Source organism: Rana temporaria, chromosome 3, assembly GCF_905171775.1.
Source record: "Rana temporaria chromosome 3, aRanTem1.1, whole genome shotgun sequence".
Taxonomy (NCBI): Eukaryota; Metazoa; Chordata; class Amphibia; order Anura; family Ranidae; genus Rana; species Rana temporaria.
In genome coordinates this window covers 187,243,860-187,269,416 of record NC_053491.1, presented here as the reverse complement: position 1 = coordinate 187,269,416, position 25,557 = coordinate 187,243,860, and the positions used below count along the sequence as shown (strand labels likewise).

The window sequence follows — 25,557 nt, the reverse complement described above, 5'->3', positions numbered from 1 at the left end:
TCTGCACAAAGTGTCATTTCTGAAAGAAAAAAAGTCATTTAAAACTGACTTGCGGCTATAATGAATTGTCGGCTCCCGGAAATTCAGGGAAAATTCATTCATGAAAAAAAAAAAAAGCGTGGGGCCCCCCCCTCCTGAACCGTACCAGGCCACATGTCCTCAACATGGGGAGGATGTCCCAATGTTGATAGGGACAAGGGCCTCATCCCCACAACCCTTGCCCGGTGGTTGTGGGGGTCTGCGGGCGGGGGGCTTATCAGAATCTGGAAGACCCCTTTAACAAAGGGGACCCCCAGATCCTGCCCCCCCATGCGAATTGGTAATGGGGTACATTGTACCCCTACCATTTCACGAAGGAAGTGTAAATAGTTGTAAAAAAACATGCACACACCATGGAAAAAAGTCATTTATTAAAAAGAAAAAAAAAGAAAATTCCAGCGGTGGTAATCCACTCTCGGTCCCAGCTCCCTGCTCCAATGTTGTCGGTATCCAGCGATTAGTGATCTCCTCTCCGGTCCAGCGATGAGAAGATCGCCCGGGATCCAGAGCGCAGCATCGCCGGCCACCTGTCTCCACCGGATACAGCCCGGCGAATGACGCTGCTGAAGCTAGTGATATTTCTTATATTAGTGAGACGGGGCCACCGTCACGTGACCCCGTCCCCCATGTTTCCCCACTTGCGCCAGAGGGGGCGGGGTCACCTGACAGGTGGCCCCACCTCACCAATATAAGAAATGTCACTAGCTTCAGCAGCGTAATTCGCCGGGCTGTCTCCGGTGGAGACAGGCGGCCGGCGATGCTGCACTCTGGATCCCAGACGATCTTCTCATCGCTGGACCAGAGAGGAGATAACCCGTCGCTGGATACCGACAACGTTGGAGTGGGGAGCCGGGACCAAGTGTGGATTACCACCGCTGGATTTTTTTTTTTTAATAAAGGTTTTTTTTTCAACGGTGTGTTTGTTTTTTTACAACTATTTACACTTCCTTTGTGAAATGGTAGGGGTACAATGTACCCCATTACCAATTCACATATGGGGGGCAGGATCTGGGGGTCCCCTTTGTTAAAGTGGTCTTCCAGATTCTGATAAGCCCCCCGCCCGCAGACCTTCACAACCACCGGGCAAGGGTTGTGGGGATGAGGCCCTTGTCCCCATCAACATGGGGACATCCTCCCCATGTTGAGGGCATGTGGCCTGAAGGGTCTGGAATGGATATTTGGGGGGAACACCACCAGAAATGACACTTTGTGCAGAGACAGTTCTGAGTATGGAAACATGCGCTATTTCACATGCTTACTTTACACCCCCCCAGGTACGAAATTTAAAGGAATATTTCACTTTTATTGTTTCACTTTAAGCATTATTAAATTCACTGCTCCCGAAAAAACGTCCGTTTTTAAAACTTTTTTTTGCATTGATACATGTCCCCTGGGGCAGGACCCAGGTCCCCAAACACTTTTTAGGACAATAACTTGCATATTAGCCTTTAAAATTAGCACTTTAGATTTCAAACATTCGAGTCCCATAGACTTTAACGGGGTTCTAAAGTTCACACAAACGTTTGTTGTGTTCGCAGGTTCTGGGGCGAACCGAACAGGGGGGTGTTCGGCTCAACCTTACTTGTGAACTGGGAACACAAGTGGAGGACACCCAGAACAGGTGGAGGTTGAAGCAGTGATATTGTTTCAATCTGAATGTATCCCTTTATCAAATCCATCTCTAGGCCTGATAAAAGTAGTGTAGTCACCCTAAACCTGCACTGCATCAAACTCCACCTGTACTGGGTGTCTTCCTCTTTTGTTTGGTATCCATTTGCCGTACTGTGCTATTCAGAATATATCACCCTCTTCTAGCTTCATTTAGCCATAATAATGTTTGTATTGTATAGCTGAGCAGCTTTGCACGACACTCTGGGTAGATTTATCTTTGTATATCTGTTTATACTGACATTGATTTAATAATAAAACTACTTGACTATTTGCTTTTGGGGGGGGCCTTTGTTTTTAGTCAAAACCATCCTTAAAGTACTACCCCAGTGTTGAAGGGAATGTGGGCTGGTATAAGCATTGCAGCTGGCCTGAATGCTTATCGCTCCTTTGTTTTTGATATACCAGCCTGACATGCTGGACTGTTTTTTTTTGGGGGGGGGAGATACTGTTTTTGTTTATATAGTAAAATAAATAAACACAAACAAATAACCATTGAAATCCATTCGAAATACAGGTTTAGCACACTCCATAAGCAAAAAAAGGCACAGCTCCAAAACAATGAAACATTTCAAAATATACAATCACTGCTTCAAAGCTGGGAAAAGATGGAATTTAGGTGGAAAATAGGTGAATGTTGGGCAAATTTCAGAAGAAATCTATATACACCGTGTGATAAGTATGATGAGTAGTACAGTAAAGCATTTTCCTTTTGAACAACAGGCCATACTCCAGTTTGACACCTTTGTTGTAGAAATTATTAAAAGCAAAGCAAACAGTGAGCAAGGGGAAAGAGCGATGTTGATGTGTTTCAAGCTACAAGCTACATGCATAATGCTATGTATGCTACTCATAACATCATAATGTTATGAGTAGCGCTAGTAGCGTGAAACACATCCACATCTCTCTCCCCCTATGCACACATTTTGCTGTGTTTTTAATGATTTCTACAAAAAAAAGTGTCAAATTGAAGTGGCTATCCAAATCTTCTATTGTTTTTTTAATGCAGCTGCAGGTAAGTGGCTAAAGAAGTGTGAGACTGACCTAGAGCAGAAATTCTTTGAACTTTCATATTCCTTTTGAAAAAAGTATTTTGGATGAATCTTGTTTAATGCTAATCTCAACCATTTAGAACAGGGATATGCAATTAGCGGACCTCCAGCTGTTTCAAAACTACAAGTCCCATCATGCCTCTGCCTCTGGGTGTCATGCTTGTGGCTGTCAGAGTCTTGCTATGCTTCCTGGGAGTTGTAGTTCTGCAACAGCTGGAGGTCCGCTAATTGCATATCCCTGATTTAGAATAACAATTCACAAGTTTTTTACTACTAAAATCTAAGATACAATAACTCAAAGATTTTTTTCACAATTTGTTTTTTGTAATTGACAAAAAACACTACTAAACTAAAGCATGAGTTATTTCAATAAAATTTGAGGTATTTTACTCACAAAACCATGTGGTATTTTATCTCATAACATGATATTTAGTGGGATAGATACAGTGGAGAAAAAGTAGAACCCCTTCAGGTTTTAGTGCTAATAATGAGGCAAAATGGTTTAAACCATAGAAATATCCCAACTCACTAAGTCAGTGCGGTCCCTGCAGCTTATGTATTAATAGAAAAAAAGATAACTAAAATACCAGTCAAAGGGTAGCTGCTTTCACAGGACACACATGTTAAAGTGTGTAAATACAAGTTAAATTAAGTAAAGTAAAGTTAAATTAAGTAAATACAAAATATCTTTATATATGTCAAATATTAAATGAAAATTGTTTTAAAATCACACACATACAGTGGATATAAAACACATGGGCCCCGTACACACGACCGAGTTTCTCGGCAGAATTCAGCCAGAAACTCGGTTCAGAGCTGAATTCTGCCGAGAAACCCGGCCGTGTGTACACTTTCGGCCGAGGAAGCCGACGAGGACCTCGGCGAGGAAATAGAGAACATGTTCTCTATTTCCTCGTTGTTCAATGGCAAAAGTCGGCCCGCCGAGTTCCTCGGCGGCTTCCACACTGAACTCGACGAGGAACTCGATGTGTTTGGCACGTCGAGTTCCTCGGTCGTGTGTACGGGGCCATACACCCCTGTTAAAATGTCAGGTTTATGTGATATAAAAAATAAGACAAAGATAAATAAATTCAGAACTTTTTCCACATTTAATTTGACCTATGAACTGTACTCAATTGAAAAACAAACTGGAATATTTTTTTTTTGGGGGGGGGGAGTAAAAGTAAAAAAAATAAAATAATGTGGTTGCATAAGTATGCACACCCTCTTATAACTGGGGATTTAGCTGTGTTCAGAGTTAAGCAATCACATTTAAAATCATGTTAAATAGGAGTCAGTACACACATGCCATCATTTAAAGTGCCTCTGATTAACCCCAAATAAAGTTCAGCTGCTCTAGTAGGTCTTTCCTGACTTTTTTTTAGTCCCATCCTACAGCAAAAGACATGGTCCTCCGAGGGATCTCATTGTTAAAAGGTATCAGTGAGAAGATGGGTATAAAAGAATTTGCAAGGCATTAGATATACCATAGAACACAAAAAAGACAGTCATCATCAAGTGGATAAAATATGGTACAACAGTGACATTACTAAGAACTGGATGTCCCTCCAAAATTGATGAAAAGAAGAGAAGAAAACTGATCAGGGAGGCTGACAATAAGCCTACAGCAACACTTAAGGAGCTGCAGGAATATATGGCTGTGTGGTACATGTGACGAAACTCTTCTGCATTGTTCATATGGCTGGGCTATGGGGTAGAGTGGCAAGACGGAAGCCTTTTGTTATGATAAAAAACATCCAAGCAAAAACACATCTGAAGTCTCCCAAAATCATTTGGGAAAACATGTTATGTTCTGATGAACTTTGTGGCCGTAATTCCAAAAGATATGTTTGGTGCAAAAACAACACTGCACATCACCAAGAGAACACCATACCCACAATAAATAATGGTAGTGGCAGCATCATGCTTTGGGGCTGTTTTTCTTATGCTGGAACAGGGGCCTTATTCAAGAGAATTATGAACAGAGGGAATTATAAATAGTTCCAAATACCAGTCAATATTGGCACAAAACCTTCAGGCTTCTGCTAGAATGCTGAACATGAAGACTAGCTTCATCTTTTATCATGCCAATGACCCAAAGCATACATCCAAATCAACAAAGGAATGGCTTCACCAGAAGAAGGTTAAAGTTTTGGAATGGCCCAGCCAGAGCCCAGACCTGAATCCCATTGAAAATCTGTGGGGTGATCTAAAGAGGGTGTTTTTGAAAAGAAGAGTTGGCAAATACTGCCAAGTTAAGATGTGTCAATATTAGTTTAAGGGTGTGCACACTTTTGAAACCATATTATTTTATTTTTTTATTTTTACTTCTGTCACTCCAGGTGGAAAAAAGTTCTGAAACGATTTATCTTTGTCTCATTTTTTTTTACATCATAGAAACCTGACATACTATTTTTCCACCATTAAAAAAGACAGCTTTGTCATTGGGAAGATTTGCCTTCACTTCTGTCCTATAGCCAAAACAGGAAGTGAGAGGAAATCCCTACAAATAAAATAAATACCTTGGGGGGCCCCCCAGGTCACCAGAACTAGTGCCACAATTGGAAGATTTCTCCCTAATACTATTCTTGGGACAACCCAAAATGTGGGATTTTCTTTAATTCTCGTGATAATGGTAAACAGGACAAATAGAGAGGGTGAGTCTCCCTAACAGGGGGCACAGACAGCAATACAAACCTGACAGGGTTGTTAATCCTTCTCCACTTTATCCAAAACTAGAAAAAAAAAGTTTTGCCTTTAGTTATGCATCAATTAAATCAGCCACAATGATTTTGTGTTTTTCCATATTTAGGTGTCTATGCAGGTTTATATGCATTGCTGTTGAGAAACTGATCCAAAAATGCACAGACTACTCCAAATTGGCTATTATATTTTTACATTCCTTAAATACCTCATGCCTGGACCACGTTCCGCCCATCAGTGCCACCTCTTAGTGCTGCCAATCAGTATCTCTGTGTTATCCCAGGCAGCCCATCCCCCATACAGTTAGTAAACACACCCAGGGAACACAGTTAACCCCTTGATCGCCCCTGATCACTGTAATCATGTCACTGGTTCCCATAAAAGTGTCAAAAATGTCAGTTAGGTATTCAATCTGTCCACCACAATGTCGCGATCCTACTAAAAATTGCTAATCACCGCATTACTAGTAAAAAAATAATAATGATAAAAATGCCTATCCCCTATTTTGTAGATACCAACCAATATACGCTTATTGGGGGGGGGGGGGGTTACCAGAAAAAGTAGCAGAATACATATTGGCCTAAATCAATGAAGAATTGGATTTTTTTTATTAGGTATGTTTTATAGCAGAAAATAAAAAATATTGATTTTTTCAAAATTGACAATTGTCTTTTTTGTTTATAGAGCAAACAAATTAAAACTTCAGAGCTTATCAAATAACATTAAAAGAAACCTCTATTTGTGGAAAAAAAAGGACATACATTTTATTTGAGTACAGTGTCGCACGACCACATAATTGTCAGCTAAAGCAATGCAGTGCCATATCGCAAAGAAAATGGGCTGGTCATTAACGGGATAAAACCTTCCGGGGCTGAAGTGGTTAAATACCACCAAAATAAAGCTCTATTTGTTTAAAAAAAATTATAACAATTTTGTTTGGGTACAGTGTTGCATGACCAAGCAATTTTCATTCAAAGTACAACAGCGCTGAAAGCAGAAAAGTGGCCTGGGCAGGAAGGGGGTATAAGTGCCCAGTAGGCAAGTGGTTAATTACTGCATGCATTTATTTATTTATTTCCTTAGAGAATTTACTTTAACACTGTTTTATAAGTTATTTATCTCATGTTTTAGAGGTCACCAAAAGTTTGACAGTCAGCTAAATACATTCTAGGATTGTGTGCACATACATTCACATGCTCATGCAAGACAAAACATTTATAAAAAAGTTGATACAATTGTAATACTTTAAAGCCCAAAGGTTCTGGATGTCCTAGGATCTCCAGAAGTGGGTTAGTGATGCTGGATAACAGCGTGAGAGCTACTTTTAATTTTAGCAGTGGCAGGGTGTTTTTTTTTTTTTAATGAACTTGGACTTTGGTTTTAACCACTTAAGGCCCGGACCATTATGCAGGTAAAGGACCTGGCCAGTTTTTGCGATTCGGCACTGCGTCGCTTTAACTGACAATTACGCAGTCGTGCGATGTGGCTCCCAAACAAAATTGGCATCCTTTTTTCCCACAAATAGAGCTTTCTTTTGGTGGTATTTGATCACCTCTGCGGTTTTTATTTTTTTGCGCTATAAACAAAAATAGAGCGACAATTTTGAAAAAAAAAAAACAATATTTTCTACTTTTTGCTATAATAAATACCCACAAAAAAGATATAAAAAAACATATTTTTTTCTCAGTTTAGGCCGATACGTATTCTTCTACATATTTTTGGTAATAAAAATCGCAATAAGCGTTTAACGATTGGTTTGCGCAAAATGTATAGCGTTTACAAAATAGGGGATAGTTTTATGGCATTTTTATTAATATTTTTGTTTTACTACTAATGGTGGCGATCAGCTTTTTTTTTCATGACTGCGGCATTATGGCGGACATATCAGACAATTTTGACACATTTTTGGGACCATTGTCATTTTCACAGCAAAAAGTGCTATAAAAATGCATTGTTTACTGTGAAAATGACAATTGCAGTTTAGGAGTTAACCACTAGGGGGCGTTGTAGGGGTTATGTGTGACCTCATATGTGTTTCTAACTGTAGGGGGGCGGGGCTGGACGTGTGACATCACTGATCGCCTTTCCCTATATCAGGGAACAGACGATCAGTGACATTGCCACTGTGAAGAACGGGGAAGGTGTGTTTACACACACCTCTCCCCGTTCTTTAGCTCCTGTGACCGATCGTGGGACACCGGCGGCGATCGGGTCCGCGGGTCCCACGGCCGCGGTCACGGAGCTTCGGACTGGATTGCGGGCGCCTGTCCCCAGCTGTGGCATTCTGCCAATGTAAATATGCAGGAGGTGGTCCTTAAGTGGTTAAGACCAGATTTTAAGATTCTTGTACACTCAAATAAAGTGTTACTAAACCCAGGACCCTGCATTCACTATATCCGGTCTCACACAGTACACATAACATAAAAATGCAATAGTTCTCATAAATGTAAACTGCTAAATACCTTTTCTCAACAGTTGGAGCATTCTTTTGACTTCTATCAGTGTCTGGTTAAAGCTTGTAGGATGAGTTTTCAGTCTACTCTGACTGTCCTATGAGGCTGCAGGACCCCTGATCCTCTGTCTGGACAGTGCTGATTGGCCTTGTGCTGGTCACATGCACCCTCCCAAGAAAAAAACTCTCTAACAATACACACCCAACTCTCTGTTCTATCAGGAGATGGTTCGGGGACTGTGGAAGATGGGGAGGCACAAAGAAGACAGAATCAAACAATGTAGAGGATTAACCCCTTAGGTTCCACAGTGAGTATAACAAGCATGCTTTACTGCATATAAAGACTGATTTTAATGTTGTGGGTTTAGTAGCACTTTAAGTGACTCTCATAATACTTGCTCTCACACTGCTGGAATTTTCCAGACTGATTTTTAGGTCCCCTTTTATCACATGCATTTTTCTCTGATACTGTGGGATAACAATGCACAATCTCCCTTTACATTATAGGGGGATGCTTTTATCATCATAAATATAGATAAAGCTGCTTTACGTTAATCAGATAATTACATTTTTTAAAGCAGATGAAAAGGGTTGATATGCTAACTGAAACTAAATTGGACTGAATGCATTTGTTTCCAAAAAACCAACACCAAAAATCCACATAATTAATCTACTGTAATTTCCACAGCCATTGATGCATCACTCATCTCATGCATGAAACATAACCTTGAAAGTGACTCTGTCCCTGGACTAAAAATGCACACAAAAAGGTCTCCCTGTGTGAAATCAAGTACTGTATTTATTGGCGTATAACACTCATATTTTTACACTGAAAATAGAGGGTAAACTGTACCTGCATGTTATACGCAAGGAGCTGTGTAAAGTTTTTTTCCTGAAACTTCCCTCTTAAAGTTAGGGTGCGTGTTATATGCCTGTGCGTGTTATACGCCAATAAATACGGTAAATATTTTTCTGGTTGTCCAATGATAGGGTGTTCTGTAGTAATATGGGGTCAGTGAAAGGAATTGGGGAACAATGGAGATCAACACTCCCAAAAGTGTCTGCTTCTGCATAGACTTCTGAGAATCCCTCTTCATTAGAGCAGCATTCAACAGTGCTTGCAACAAGAAAGGTATTTGTTTACATTCTTCTATGCTGGGTAACATTTTGCTCACACTTTTAGTTTAGCCACAGAGTAATTTTTAAGTTAAATTAAATGGTGTAAAATCCAGTCTCACAAGGTTCTAGAACAGGGATATACAATAAAGGCACCTCCAGCTGTTGCAAAACTACAAGTCCCATCACGTCTCTGCCTCTGTGTGTCATGCTTGTGGCTGTCAGAATCTTGCTATGCCTGATGGGACTTGAAGTTCTGCAACAGCTGGAGGTCCGCTAATTGCATATCCCTGTTCTAGAAAATGTTCATAATAATACTTGTTTTCTGAAATCTGGCAACATTTTTCATTCTATAATAATGATTGCATGTGTGGGTTAAGGTACACAAATGCATACAGCTACATTTGAAAATGTAAGATTCTTTTATCACAAACCTGGAAAATTTAGAATAAGCATATGATGAGAAATGCACAAGCAGGGTTTAACTCTAATGAAAACTTTATGTAAAAATGTTTATCAGATCCAGAGATATACCGTAGGTAGCTCAAATAAAACACAAATCTCAATTCTTCCTGTAAAAGTCAGTTCCGGTCATAGCCTGCCCATACTCTGATAGTCTTTAATATGTTTAATGTAAATAGCATATTTTACCATTAGAAGGCACTCAAAAACAGCAGATGATGGCAATAAGTTTAATTCTAAAGGGTGAGTATTTCCAAATACAGTAAGTTTATCTGTCTACATGGCTGAGTCTGCTATTTATTTTAGCATGCAGGTCCCATTAAAAACAACTTTTTTATATACCATATTTTTTCACCATGTGTCCAGTGTGACCTTCCCATGGTTATGACAGGTTTCTTTTTAAACATATTGATTTGTTCATGCTAACACACACAAACTGTGACATGCATGGTAAAGATACATGGGCTATGAATAATTCCCTCAAAAGTAACCCACCTGTTCTTTACCTAAAGTCACACATCTGACTTTTCATAATTTTTTTTAACTCATTTCTCTAAAAACTACCAACCTAGTGCTCTAAGCATATAGCATGACTTCTACATAGCTCGATTGCAACCCTTCTGTGCTTTTATGTCAGCCCTCATAGCAACATGCACTGGGCAAGGTTGTATAGCCTATAACGGGAGCAAATAAAAGCTACTGCTCTTCTGACAAAGTACCAGGCCAGCACTGAGGGATACTAGGTTCATCCCTTATGCTTGGTGGAGGTAGGGGTAAAGAAAATTCTAAAGAACTGCTATAGAGGTCCACATTGACCTAACTGGCCCATGTTTTCCTACTTACCAATTAGCCTTATAAATATTTAGTGAAGTTAATTTACTAAAGGTGTACATTTATAATGTAGTCAGATGAACCTTTGTTAACCTGAACACAGAATTACATCCACAGTATTTTAAGAACATATAAATTTCCTTTGCGTGTGATTGAGTTATTGAAGTGTAAACAATTTACTGAGCTAAGTGAACATGTGAAAAGTGCTTCCTGAAATAATGTAACCCAGCATATTGCAGAGTATATTTTACTTCATTCAGATTTATACAGTATAGTATATCTTTACATATTAAATCTGAAGACCAGAAAAACAGAAACCTACGCAAATAAAATACAATCATAAGCACTGTTTTACCAGCCAAATATTTGTATTTCTGTTTATTAAAGTAGAACTATAACTTGGATAAAGCAAGGGAGGGTTATAACCTGATCAGATTTTTTTGCCATCTGTGTCCATTTGGGTAGAGTTCCCTTCACTTCCTGTTCCATAGCTGAAACAGGAAGTGAGAGAAAACACTGCACAGAAAAAGGAATATCTTGGGGCCCCCGGGGTCACCAGAACAAGTGCCCCATTGGAAGATGTCCCCTTTATTACTTCTCTAGGAACAAACCAAAGTTTGGGATTTTCTTTTACTTTCACTTTCAATGATGACGGTAAACAGGACAAATAGGGAGGATGAATCGTCTTAATGGGGCACAGACAGCAACAACAAAAAATCAGACATAGGTTCTAATCCCTCTCCACTTCATCCAAAAAATTTTTTAATAAAAAAATATGTTTTGCCTTTAGTTATACTTTAATTTCTGAGGTTTACACAGCATCACCAGTCTGGAAAGATTACTTTTCTCCACTGCAGGCAAACAATACAAGATCTAATTTCTTCTCTACCCTATGATTAGACCATGAAGGCAAACAGAAGAGCTAATAGTACTGTGTTCTCACCTCCTAGTAGCATGATACTTGTTAGCAAATGAACATTGCAGAACATCCATTTGGCTGTAAGTGCTTTTCCCTCTAACAGTCCAAGCTTTGCTGTATGGAGGATTGGCTAATACCAAGCCAATGTCAAGTACTTAAATTAGTTGATTTTAAAATCTGTATTTACCTGCTTCAATTAATGTTTTTATCTGCCTACAGCACAGTTATAGAGACATGTCATATAGGTGATTTTGTAGTAAGGATGAATCAATGCTACAAATTGCTAATATCAACATTTAGAAAAAAATATGTAGCTAGTGATTTAATTACTATAGTCACTATTTGTCACTGCTACAGGTCGCTATAAGTATCTTGTTGCTGACATAGACCACTGTACAAATTCAACCATAAATTGCTGTAAAATCAGCTAGTAGCTAACTAATTAGTGCTCAGTTAATTAGCTAATTCATTATTTATTCCATAGAAAATAACTATGATTTCCTTAGCAAGAAATAATTAAAAAATATATTAAAATAAGAGAATAATTGTAAATAAATCACTATTTTGGATAGAGTGGGAAAGTGTTACACCCTCTGTCTATTTTTAATATTGTCTACATTGAGAATGTTAAATATATTTCCTCTCACTTTCAACCTCTTGTAACATAAACAGGAAGTAAAGAGGAATCTCCTCAATGGGAACAGAGGCATTTATAAAAACCTGACTGAGGTTTCTTTTTTTATCATAACATTGTTTTTTTTATTATTACAGTACTTTAGGTTACATGATTTGTACTATACCTGACATGTTGTGTTCCATCATTCGGTTATCTTTGCCAAGGCATGCATCCACCTGTGTGCTGTTACATCCAATGTTAAGATCCATCTTGCAGAAAGTGGGGGAACTAGCCTGAGGTCCATGTGGGATATATTTCTTTCTTTTTCTTGGAAGCTTTTGCTTTGCCATAGCAAGGGAGTAGTACATTCCAAAGTTGTTTACAATGACTGGAACAGGCATCGCAATTGTAAGTACTCCAGCCAAAGCACATAGTGCACCTACCAACATCCCTGACCAAGTTTGAGGATACATGTCGCCATATCCCAATGTTGTCATAGTAACCACAGCCCACCAGAACCCAATAGGAATATTTTTAAACTGCGTATGTTTGCTTGCTGATGGATCATTTGGACTGGCACCTATTCTCTCAGCATAATAGATCATTGTGGCAAATATTAAGACTCCTAGAGCCAAAAATATTATGAGAAGCAAAAATTCATTAGTGCTAGCTCGAAGAGTGTGCCCAAGCACTCTCAGTCCTACAAAATGTCTGGTCAGTTTAAAAATTCGAAGGATGCGGACAAATCTCACAACCCTGAGAAACCCTAGCACATCCTTAGCAGCTTTGGAAGAAAGTCCACTGAGTCCCACCTCCAGGTAAAATGGCAAAATAGCCACAAAATCTATTATGTTTAATAGATTTCTGACAAATTCAAGTTTGTTAGGGCAAAAAGTGACACGTACTAAAAATTCAAATGTAAACCATACCACACAAACTCCTTCAACATATGTCAAGGCAGGGTCAGTTTCAATCTCAATTATTGAAACAGTTTCTGTGCCATTATTTACTGTCTCAGTTTTATTGACGATGGAATTAAAAGCTTCATGGGTCTCCAGGCAAAATGTAGTTATAGATACCAAGATGAAGAATAAGGAAGCAAAGGCGATGAACTGAAACAAAAAAAAATAAAGAAAATAAGATTAGTCTTGCCATACTCTATTATATGTTTTAAATGTGTTCATTTACAGATGTGTATGTATTGCAGAATATGTTGATTGACATATCTAATTTTAAATAAAAGAGTGATATTTATCTATACATAAAATTATAAGCATTGGTAGTACCAAAGGCAGATGTGTCGGAGTGCAAGATAAAATATGTTAATTCAGGAAATGTAAATTGTGTGTAATTAGAATAGTATTTTCCTGCTTTTAAAAGAGGAAGGGAAAGCACAAGTATATATCAGTCTTTGGCTACAGCTTCAGTCTGCTTTGTTTCACTTTAAATTTATTTTCATTCTAAAGAGCCAGGTCTTTTAGTATCCATTGTTTAAATTATATTTATGGCTCATGCAAGAATAACAAAAATAATCATAACGCCACCTTTTTAACATAGTTAGAACAGCTGAATAACACAACAACAAATTAAGTAGTATTTAATTAAGTAACAGACTAGGAAATCCCTGCAAAACATTGATAGTTAAGAGACATGCTTCTAGCTCTTATTAAAAAATTCTAACATATTTTAAGTTATCAAACAATTAATTTCAGTAATATATTAGTCCCTGAGAACTTCACTTAAGCTCGTAAGAAGTTTATATGATTTAAATGTTTTTTCTCAATGCTTCATGGCAATACATCTGTCTCTCTCTTTACAAAAATTGTAATAATATATCAGCTGCACAGTGATAGCCCAATTTTACAAGTTAACCCAATCACAACAAATCATATACACTCAGTTTAACTATGTAAAGTAAACGGAAAACTACTACAGACTTGAATCTGAAATATAGCCCCCATTTTGTCTCTATTACTAGATATTCTCATATCTACAATATGTGACTGTAAGCTATTACCGATCTAAACCTGACTGTATATATCTACTGTAATTTTAACCATATCAAACACAGGAAACATCGAAGCATCCCTTATGAGACACAAGAGAAACATTTTGATTGCTGCAAAAGTTAATTGGTTGCTTGCTGTATGAGGCCAGCTTAGCAAAGCTCCAAACTGACCATTATATTAGATAATGTGTACTGCCATAAGGAAGCTAATGCCTTCGCTCTAATAATCACCAACAAAAGTGACAAAGCTGACTAGTGTTCTGTGAAAACATTTGTTTGCTCTGTTTTTCTATTCTCTGGCTGAATTACCTTGCACTTAGTAAATCAACTGATCTGAAACCAGCTCCCTACTAGAATTATTTACTGTAACTGTGTCTAAGTCATGCAGGCTAGACAATTAGCCAGACATTGACTCCCGGATGGAATGGATTGCATTTGCATGTCAAGGAGAAAAAAGCATGTACTTTAAGTAACATATAATTATCTGTCCGAGAAATCCCAAGAAATTCTATTATACTGAATCTGAAAACCATTAGCATTTATCCATCAGCACTCAGATACATTTGGAACTAGACTTTACATAGGTGAAATAATTTAAAATGCTTGCTAATCAAAACAACTAAACTGAATGGAAAAGTAAAATCCTGGAAAACAATTCGTTCTCATTACATTTAGGCCTGATTTTCTAAGATTTGGCCAACTAATAAACCTACAAACATCCTTAAATCTGAAGTTATCAGTTGTAGCAGAATCTCATTCTGCATTCCCTTTCAATATATTTCTTTTTAAGAAAGATCAAAGAAATTTAAAACAAATGAATCACTGGATTCAGCAAGTTTTTTTTTCTATTACATCTTTGAGTTTTACATGTTTAAAAGGTATATCATGAATGTCATGAAGAAATGTTGTATTGCTTAGATTGCTTTACATCTTAATATAACAGAGGATAATTTACAAAGAGGAAAAATGCAAAAAAAAATGTACATCCTGTTTGAGGAAAAAAAAGTTAATCACTAGAAAATGTAGATTAAACTGGAATGAAATGTGCTGCCATTTGCTTGAATAAAGTATGCCAGGAATGAATACAATTGTGAATTGTGTTCTTCTAATTAAGAAAGTTTTAAAGAAACTTTTTAAGTGATGAATATTGCAGCTAACTTTGGTAACCTCCTTCTGAAAATGCCTGTTGCCTTGCTGTCAAACTAGCCCTCTGTGTTTATGGCTTTCTGCCTCAGTGAAGAAAAATGTAAATCATAAGCAGCCAGACAACTAGGATTTTTAGGAGGAGATTGAATTGGTAGCTCTGGTTATATTTTAGTCCCTCAGAAATCTCTACAAGATGGTCATAGACCAAATATAACCATATCCATAGAGGGAATGAAGAGTACTAGAAGGTGACCACAGAAGAGGAGGTAAGTGACAGCTATATGCCATACCATAGCACAAAGCACGTAAGTATAGCACATTTTTTTTTTCAAGGACAAAGTTTGACCCCAGTTCTGTTAGAATCCACAGCCAGTTGGGACTGGTGAGTGAACTAGCTTAGCAGGTGAGCAGCTTAATAACTGTTCAAGATGCTTTTTTGGGCAGAAAACTATTCCTAATTGTCTTAATTGGAATGATACACCTAGCCCTACCATAAAGCCGCAAACATTTGAAAGCCCAGACAACACCTCAATCTCTCATGAACTGGCAAGTGGAGCTAGCCAGAATTAAAAAAACACTAAAACTTAAAGGGGTTGTAAAGGAATGTTTTTTTTTTTCATAATAAGCATCCTTTACCTGCAGACATTCCTCTTTTCACTTCCTCATTGTTCATTTTTGCTCAGAAGTTGCTCTATTTCTTCTCTGTTCTGTTCACTTCCTGCTTGTCTGATTTTACTGACCACCGTGAAGGGAGGCTTTACTGCGGTGGTCAGTAACTTGCTCACCCCCTCCTGGGAACTACATCTGTGTGGCAGGATGCTCTCTACATGTTAGAGACTTCAAGGAGGTGTGAATTACTGGGCATGTCGCAATTCATACTGGAAAATGTAGTTCTTACATGAACCAGCGATGCAAACCAGGAAGTGAATGAGAGAACAGAAACTAGAATGCTGGAGGTGATATAGTTAAAGGAATTTAATAGGTATTTACTAGTTTTTTTTAACAGAATCATTAAACTGTTCTGTCTGTCTACGTTGCAGACATACATTTTAGGCAAAACATTTTTTTCCTTTACAACTCCTTTAACCTAGGCCCCTGACTATGTAGTTTATAATGTTACCAAGTTTTAAAGTAAAACAGGGACACAGGGAGATATTCTGTATTTGGTTATGATATGCAGTGTGTCTGTGTAATATGTATGCTCTGTGTCCCTGACATAATCCACAGTAATTTGTATTTCCAGATAAAAACTTCCTCATTGCTATCTCTTCAAATGTAGACCCCTAAAAGGGCTTACATGATGCAGGTGTGTCTTGAAATTATTTCTGCTTTGTGTCTCATAATTCTGAAATTTTTATTTCTGGGTAAAAAGTGCCTTGTCTTTCTCTGTTCAAATGTGGCTTTCTAAAAAAGCTTATATGATATGCATGAGGAAGAAAAGTGTTACTGCGCTGATCTAATTATCCAGAGGTATTAAATCTCTGGGAGTATGGACATAAGTGAAATATCAGGGCCACAATGTACCCAATCTTAAATGTGAATAACCTGGATACAAACAATATATAAAAAAATATGAGAAATATATGAGTCATACAAATGTGACACAGTGATTTCAAACTTGAATCGTATATCTAGATCAGTGTGTCAGCATACAATCCATATGCCACAGTGCTTCTATGAGAAAAATGGCTGTTGCTGCTACTGACCAACCAAATAGTGAAAACAATACGAAAGATATTACAAAAAATATTGTGTATATATGTGTATAAAACTACAATATGCAGTATACCAACTGCACCGTGAGTTGTCCAATAACCGGTATTGGAACAAAATAAATATCAAAAAAGTGAAATAATTATCAAACAACCATACAAATGTGCAATGTGCTGACTGCACTTAAAAATAGTCCAAATGGCAGGCAATCTTGCGCTTATACAATAGGTTCCAGCAAACACAAGGTTCAATGTTGGTAGTACTGTGTAGAGGAAAGTGCCGCTATCTCTTCCACCCGACAAAGATGTGCCACCATCACCAATGGTTAAAATCAACACTCACCAGACCCCAGATATTATTAGGCTCCAAAGTGGTGTCTTTTCTTTGTCCGTCAGTGGGTGTTGCCTCCTTTTCCCTTTTACAAGGTGTCATCAATTCCTCAAAAACAAGGGGCTCATCATGGTGTAGTATATTAAAATATGTATTTATTTAAAAAAGGTAAAAAAATAACACTTACAATATAAAGTGCCTCTGACCGGCACTGAGTGTCTTTGGCAGTGTCAACCGTTAAAAGCCGCTGACCAGCATTTAAATGGCGTCCTAAGAGGTGTGCTTGCCCCGCTGTGCTCCGCATGTATTGCTACAAGGGGTCCGGGCGCGCTGGTGTGCTGCACCCTCTGTGTGCGTGTCCAAACAGCCTCTACGCGTTTCGCTAATTGCGTCGTCAGGAGTTATTAGCGAAATTAGCGAAACGCGTAGAGGCTGTTTGGACACGCACACAGAGGGTGCAGCACACCAGCGCGCCCGGACCCCTTGTAGCAATACATGCGGAGCACAGCGGGGCAAGCACACCTCTTAGGACGCCATTTAAATGCTGGTCAGCGGCTTTTAACGGTTGACACTGCCAAAGACACTCAGTGCCGGTCAGAGGCACTTTATATTGTAAGTGTTATTTTTTTTACCTTTTTTAAATAAATACATATTTTAATATACTACACCATGATGAGCCCCTTGTTTTTGAGGAATTGATGACACCTTGTAAAAGGGAAAAGGAGGCAACACCCACTGACGGACAAAGAAAAGACACCACTTTGGAGCCTAATAATATCTGGGGTCTGGTGAGTGTTGATTTTAACCATTGGTGATGGTGGCACATCTTTGTCGGGTGGAAGAGATAGCGGCACTTTCCTCTACACAGTACTACCAACATTGAACCTTGTGTTTGCTGGAACCTATTGTATAAGCGCAAGATTGCCTGCCATTTGGACTATTTTTAAGTGCAGTCAGCACATTGCACATTTGTATGGTTGTTTGATAATTATTTCACTTTTTTGATATTTATTTTGTTCCAATACCGGTTATTGGACAACTCACGGTGCAGTTGGTATACTGCATATTGTAGTTTTATACACATATATACACAATATTTTTTGTAATATCTTTCGTATTGTTTTCACTATTTGGTTGGTCAGTAGCAGCAACAGCCATTTTTCTCATAGAAGCAATGTGGCATATGGATTGTATGCTGACACACTGATCTAGATATACGATTCAAGTTTGAAATCACTGTGTCACATTTGTATGACTCATATATTTCTCATATTTTTTTATATATTGTTTGTATCCAGGTTATTCACATTTAAGATTGGGTACATTGTGGCCCTGATATTTCACTTATGTCCATACTCCCAGAGATTTAATACCTCTGGATAATTAGATCAGCGCAGTAACACTTTTCTTCCTCATGCACTATTGACCCCCACTAAGGGCACACAGTACTGCAGCAGATCACGGTTCACATTTATTTATTTATTTATTTATTTATTTTCTTTTGCGCCGGTGACATTCACAACCAATTGTTATATGATATGCAGCATTTTATGTAATATTTCTGCTTTGTGTCTCTGACAAAATCCACTGTAATTTTTATTTCTCCTACTATAAAAGTATCTTGTATCTCCCTGTTTAAATGTGGCCTGCTAAAATGGGTTACATTATGTCTCTGACATAGTTTTAGCTTTATGTTTCTGACATAATCCATTGTAATTTTCATTTTTGAATTTAAAAATGTGTATTGTCTCAATGCAGCCTACTAAAAATGCTTACACGATGTGCAGCTTGCCTCCGTAATATTCCTGAGCTGTGTCTCTGACATAATCCATTGTAATTTTTATTTCTGGATATAAAGGTGCCTTATCTCTCCTTGTTCAAATGCAGCCTAGTAAAAAGACATGTGATGTGCAGCTTGTCTCTGTAATATTCCTGCTTTGTGTCGTTGACATAATCCACTTTAATTTTAATTTCTGAATTAAAAATGACTAGGACTGTTACTGATCAAAATGTTTCTGTTCGATTAATCGTTTTGTTTTTTTTAATCGATTAATCGACTAATTTCCATTAATTATAACACACATACAGATCCAACTACTTTTAGCTGATCTTTTTGCAGGCTGATTCCCAGTGCAGCTACCAACAACTGGAAAAATGGATAGCAGGATACAAAAAACACACAAAGGCAGCGCTCGATGGGAATAGCATTAAAACTTTTATAGTCTTCAAGTAGGTAACCAAATAAATATTGCACTGGAGATAAAATCGGTGTAGCTACATAAACTGTAAAAATGGTGCGAGTAATACCAACCGGTACCAAAAGCAGTCATAAAAACATGTAGACAAGAATGATACTGGTATAAAAATGTGTACAACGATACCACTGCTGAATCCAGATGAGGAGAGGTTAACATCAGTCCGTCGGCATGTAGATGTCCCATGAAGGGAACTATCACAACTCCCAGTGGATGGTTGTAGAATCCCAGGTTGATAGAGGGAAGTGTAACAGCCCTTGCGTGTGGCAGATAGTAAGGTCCCGCCAGCATGCAGATATGAAGGCACAGCAAAGGAGCCCTTCAGATGGACACGGCAAGCCCCGCCGGTGTCCGTGACGTCACTGGATTTCTGACTCCCTGAAGGCCCAGAAGCTGGCGGAGAGGTGAGTACCAATCAAAAGAATTTTAATCGATCAAAAAGATTTTGATCGATCAAAAAAATTAAAGATTAATCGATTAATTTGCACAGCCCTAAAAATGACCCATCTCTCCATGTTCAACTACAGCCTATTAACCACTTGCCTAGTGGGATTTTTTACCCCCTTCTTGCCCAGGCCAATTTTCAGATTTCAGTGGTGTCGCACTTTAAATGATGCGTTCATGCAATACTGCACCTAAACTACATTTGTATATTTTTTTTCACACAAAGAGAGCTTTATTTTGGTGGTATTTAATCACCACTGGGTTTTAATTTTTTTTGCTAAATAAACACATAAAGTCTGAAAAAAAAACAGAAAGGTAATTAATTTCCTTGAAAAACAAAAAATGCAGCGCTAACAAGTGAGTGACAACCAATGTAAGTGGCTAAAGGTTATTGAAAACAACATCTATAGTGAACAGATTAGATATCCTAGTGCTAGATCAGAGTCAGATAAGAGATCTGATGCAGTTTAAATCCCATAAATGTGCAACAAATTATTATTCTGGAATTTTCTTTCCATATAATAATCACACTTGGCATGGATGGATAATCTACAGAATATGCATCCTACATAAATAAGTTCATTTAAACAAGTAGCAATCTTGTAGTTTGCCAATGTAAAATGGTGAGTTGTTGAAAAACTTGTAGATGCAAGAAGTGATCAGCAAATATGACACCTAGGACAGTGACTCCAGCAACAGGAGGGGTGGAATGACCCCGTGCCATGGACACACGCCAGCGGTGACGGGTCAAACAAGCAACCACAAATTTACGCACTGGCAGGTGAACTGTCTGGAACTCCTATGAAGGGAAAGTTCTGATGTCCACGCCCTACAGGTGGGGGTTAAAAACTATAGCTACACAGACCACAGTGCAGCAAAACTTGGACCCTAACCTATGCTAATCCTCAGGAGCAAATAGAGCAGAAAAGGTTTTTTTTTCAGTGCTGTCCTCATTTCTTGTAATTTCTTTCCTTGTATCTCTTCTATTTCTTATTTGATGGTGCCAGTGTTTTCCAGACCTTCTCTGGGTCTCAGCTGTGATAATTAATGATCAGTTTTCATTTCCATTCACATATGTCTATATTGTTAATGCTAGCTGCTTTCATGTACATCAGCTTTTCCACTTAGTAGCGCAACTTTTTATATATATATATATATATATATATATATATATATATATATATATATATATATATTGCAATTCATTTCCTTCACTGATGTGCGCTGTTGAGGGTGCACTGATGGGCACTGATATACTGCACTGATGAGGTGGCACTGAGGCACTGACGAGGCGGCACTGGTGAGCACTGATGAGGCTGCACTGATGGGCACTAAAGGGGCACTGATATCTGCACGGATGAGCACAGGTAGGCAGTAGTAATTGGTGACACTGATGAGAAGGCACTGATGGGCACTGATTGGCAGCACTGGTAGACAATTTGTGGACTGCACTCATAATCAGGACACTGATAACCAGTGACCTGATTATCAGTGTACATGTCCCTTTTACAGAAGTGATCAGCAGTGTCCAGAGGCCGTCATCATGGTTGCAGAAAAGCGACACAGTGCAGAATCGCAAAAAATGGCCTGGTCATTGAGCAGCCAATTCTTCCGGGGCTGAAGTGGTTAAATTGAATAATGATTTCACAGTAGGATTGTATCTTGGGGCAGGACCATAGAATATGACGGAAATCTGAATCATAACACCCACATTTCCAGTATTGGCTCCAAGAATAGATTTTACTTTTACATTTTTTGGGTGTTAAATAAATTTGATGGATCTTCATGACACTTACAAACTTGCATCTGCCATGCCACAATATAATGCATTTCTCAACGATTCATAAGAACCAAGGAAAGTGGCTTCCAAGACAACAGAAACATTTGAGTTATCTGAGGTAACCCAGTTGTGGACATGTGATAAGAGGGCTGCATAGTAATATTTTTGCAAATTCGGACATGCTAATCCTCCCTGTGTCCAAGGTCTCCGTAGAATCACTTTATTTATCCTAGGGGGGGCAAGATCTCCACATGAAAGAGGAGATAATGGCATCAAATTGTTAAAAAATTTAATTGGGTATCCAAGTTGGAGCATGGCGTGTTTCTCCCTGCTTAAATATAGCCTACGGAAAAGACCTACATGATGTACAGTTGTCCCTGTAATATTGTTGATTTGTGCCTATTTCTGGATCAAAGATGCCTAGTCTCTCTTTCTTCATATGTAGTCTAATAAAAAGGCTTACTTGATCTGCAGTATGTGGTCTATTACAACAGCTGAAAGGTGGTCTATGTAGTGTGGACAATATTCCTGTTGTTTTTCTGTCATATATAAGCTTAGATGTGGATTTGTAATATAAAAAGCCTCATGTTGGGTGTCCTTCTTAAAATGCTTCCTACTATAACTAATTCACTGCAACATTTCTATGTTGTGTTGCTGACATAATCTACAAAATGTTTATTTCAGTATAAACAAGTGCCCTGTCTCTCCCTATTAAAATGCAGCCTACTAAAGTCTACATGATGTACAGCATGTCTCTTTGATATTTTACTTAAAACCTGCCTTATCACTCCCTCTAACATTACTGCCCAGTTAAGCTGCTTACATACTGTCACGAAAGGAGATTCCGCAGTCCTGTCAATGTCAGGGGAATTCAGCCCCAGCGCGTGCGCATTGGCACGCGTTTGCGCGCGCATGCACGCGTTAGTGTGCACGGCGCGCGGCGCGGGAGTGCGCGTGGCGCGGGAGTGCGCGCGCCCGCTGACGGCGTTTGGCGCCAAGGAAACGCTATTTAAACTGGTCAGTCCCTCACCACCTTGCTGACCAGTCTACAGCGTTTACCTGAGAACCTGCATCTGCTACCTATTGATTCACCTGTTTACCTGACCCGGCTTTCCTTGACCTTCCTTGTCTGCAACCCGCCTTTGACCCCGGCTTCTTCTGACCACGGCTCTGCTCAATCCCTGGCTTGTCGCTGCCCGCCTGTATTACTGACCCGGCTTGGACTACCACGATTCTCTGGACTTTCCTTGTTACCTGAACCACTTACCGGTGACCCGACCGGCTTACTTACCTGCCCGATCTCTGTACCTATAAGTGCCATACTACCGTCTTGTCTGCTGCTGAAGTGCCCTGCCTGAACCAGCATACCTACCGGCTACTATTCCAAGACCACTACTCAGCTTTACCACGAGGCACTTGTGTCCCTCCGGACCCTTGACCCTCTGTCCATTCTACCAGTAGGTCTTGGGTCGGAGGCTTACGAGAGGCCGCTCCCTGCACGTTGGGCTCCATAACCAGGTACGTGACACATACTCTCCAGCAACTGATATATACACATATATATGTATATATATATATATATATATATATATATATATATATATATATATATATATATATATATGTATATATATATATATATATGTATATATATATATATATATATATATATATATATATATATATATATATATATATATATATATATATATATATATATATATGTATATGAGAGAGTGAGAGAGAGAAAGGAGAGATCCACCTCTTAGACCAATAGTCAATGGTATAGACTCTATAACAGGAATGGGTCGATACATCGATCATTACTTACAACCAGCTGTACAGAAGACCCAAGCTTATCTTAGAGATACCAAACAAATGCTACAAGTTCTGGAAGAGATCCCAAGAGAAGATGACCCCTGGTGGTTGGCAACAGCAGATGTTGCATCCCTCTATACGGTTATACTACACAATCAAGCCTGTGAAACTGTCATATGGGGATTAAGGAAACATTCCATGTTACCATGTGTCCAAAGAAAATACCTTAAAATGTCTTGATTTCTGCCTGAAAAATAGCTACTTTTGGTATAATCGTAATTATTACTTCCAAAAGACGGGCGTGGCTATGGGAGCTAAATCTGCTCCCAGTGTAGCAGGGCTCTCCATGGCGCAATAGAAAGAGGAACAGATATTTTCCAATCGTCCAAAAGGTTTGTTCAGTTACAGAAGATACATCGACAATATTTTCATGGGAAAAGGGGAACAAATAGAACTATTAGATTTCCTCCAAAACCTGAACATAAACAATAGAAATATCAAACTCAGCTGGGAAATAAATGACAAAAAGATCACCTTCCTAGATTTGGAGATCTGTCAAGAAGATAAAACACTTGTTTCCAGAACCCACTTCAAGAACGTGGACAGGAACGGTTACCTCCCCCTGGAGAGCTGCCACCACAAAAACTGGTTGTATAATAAACCAAAAGGACAACTCATGCGCCTGAGAAGAAACTGTACCCATAAAGACTCTTTTACATCTCAAGTTGAAAAGATGGGACAGAGATTTATAGAAAAGGTATATGACAACACATTTATCAACAATAAAATTACTGAAGTAGCAGAGACGGACCGAAATACACTCATAAGGGATAAATCAAGACATGAGACTGCAAAGGACATGGTACCAATTATCTTTGATTATAGCGTGCAACATAAAAAAATCGAAAAAATTATCAAGCGCCATTGGAATATCCTATTGGCAGATAAACATCTGCAGGAGATTTTCCCCAGACCCTAAATTTGTTTATAGAAAAGCTCCCACAATTCGGGACAAGATTGTGAAAAGTTTCCCGGACCCGACTGGAATAGGCCTGATCTTCTTCACAGGAAAGTTTTTTTTCCCCTGCAAGCGCTGTTATGCATATGTGAGAACGAAACATCCAAATGAAAAGAAAAAAGACTTTACCTCCACCAGTACAGGACACTCATACGAAATCAAAGAATGTATCTGTTGTTACACAGAAGGGGCTGTCTATGCCCTAGAATGTAGCTGCGGGCTACAATATAATATATAGGCTGGACAAAAAGACCCCTCAAAATCCGCATAAAAGAACACGTGCAAAATATAATCAAAGGTTTCAATAAGAACAGTGGGCCAGATTCTCGTAGAATGGCGTAACTTAGGGTGGGCGTAACGTATCTCATTTACGTTACGCCGACGCAAGTTTTTCAGGCAAGTGCTTTATTCACAAAGCACTTGCCTGTAAAGTTGCGTCGGCGTAGCGTAAATCACCCGGCACAAGCCCGCCTAATTCAAATTAGGCGGGTAGGGGGCGTGTAGCATTTAAATTAAGCGCGTTCCCGCGCCGAACGTACTGCGCATGCGCCGTCCATAAAATATCCCAGGGTGCATTGCTCCAAATAATGTCGCAAGGACGTCATTGGTTTCGACATGAATGTAAATGCCGTCAAGCCCCATTCTCGGACGACTTACGCAAACAACGTTAATTTATCAATTTCTACGCGGGAACGACGGCCATACTTAACATTGATTGTGCCTCATATACCATGGGGCAACTTTACGCCGGGACAAGCCTAACGTAAACGTCATAACTTTACTGCGTCGGTGGTGCGTACGTTCGGGAATTCGCGTATCTAGCAAATTTGCATACTCGACGGGGAAAACGACAGAGGCGACACCTAGCGGACAAAAAAAAAATATCTATGCGTAACTGATTCTAAGAATCAGTCGCATAGATACGACGGCCCAGATTAGGACTTACGACGGTGTACATGGCGTTGCGCCGTCGTAAGCCCTTTGAGATCCTGGGCCAGTGTGTCTAAACACTTTGCTACCCATCACAACAAAGACCCCACACAACTCAAACTTTGGGGCATCGAACCTTACGTAAGACACTGGCGGGGGGCCATAAAGTCAGGACACTAAGCTAACTCGAATCAAAGTGGATATTCACGATGGACACTTTCGCACCTCGGGGCTTAAATATCGAATTCGATCTGAAT

The 25,557-nt window shown here is 39.0% G+C and overlaps 1 protein-coding gene across 4 annotated transcripts in view; it reads right to left on the bottom strand.

Annotated features, from left to right (window-relative positions):
- Positions 1 to 25,557, bottom strand: part of KCNC2 (potassium voltage-gated channel subfamily C member 2) — a 329,619-nt gene that overhangs the window by 18,908 nt on the left and 285,154 nt on the right. For all 4 annotated transcript variants that reach the window (XM_040343980.1, XM_040343982.1, XM_040343983.1 and 1 more), the window contains exon 3: positions 12,043 to 12,970. In XM_040343980.1, coding sequence (XP_040199914.1) covers positions 12,043 to 12,970 — 928 coding nt within the window. The remainder of the gene's footprint in view (positions 1 to 12,042; positions 12,971 to 25,557) is intronic.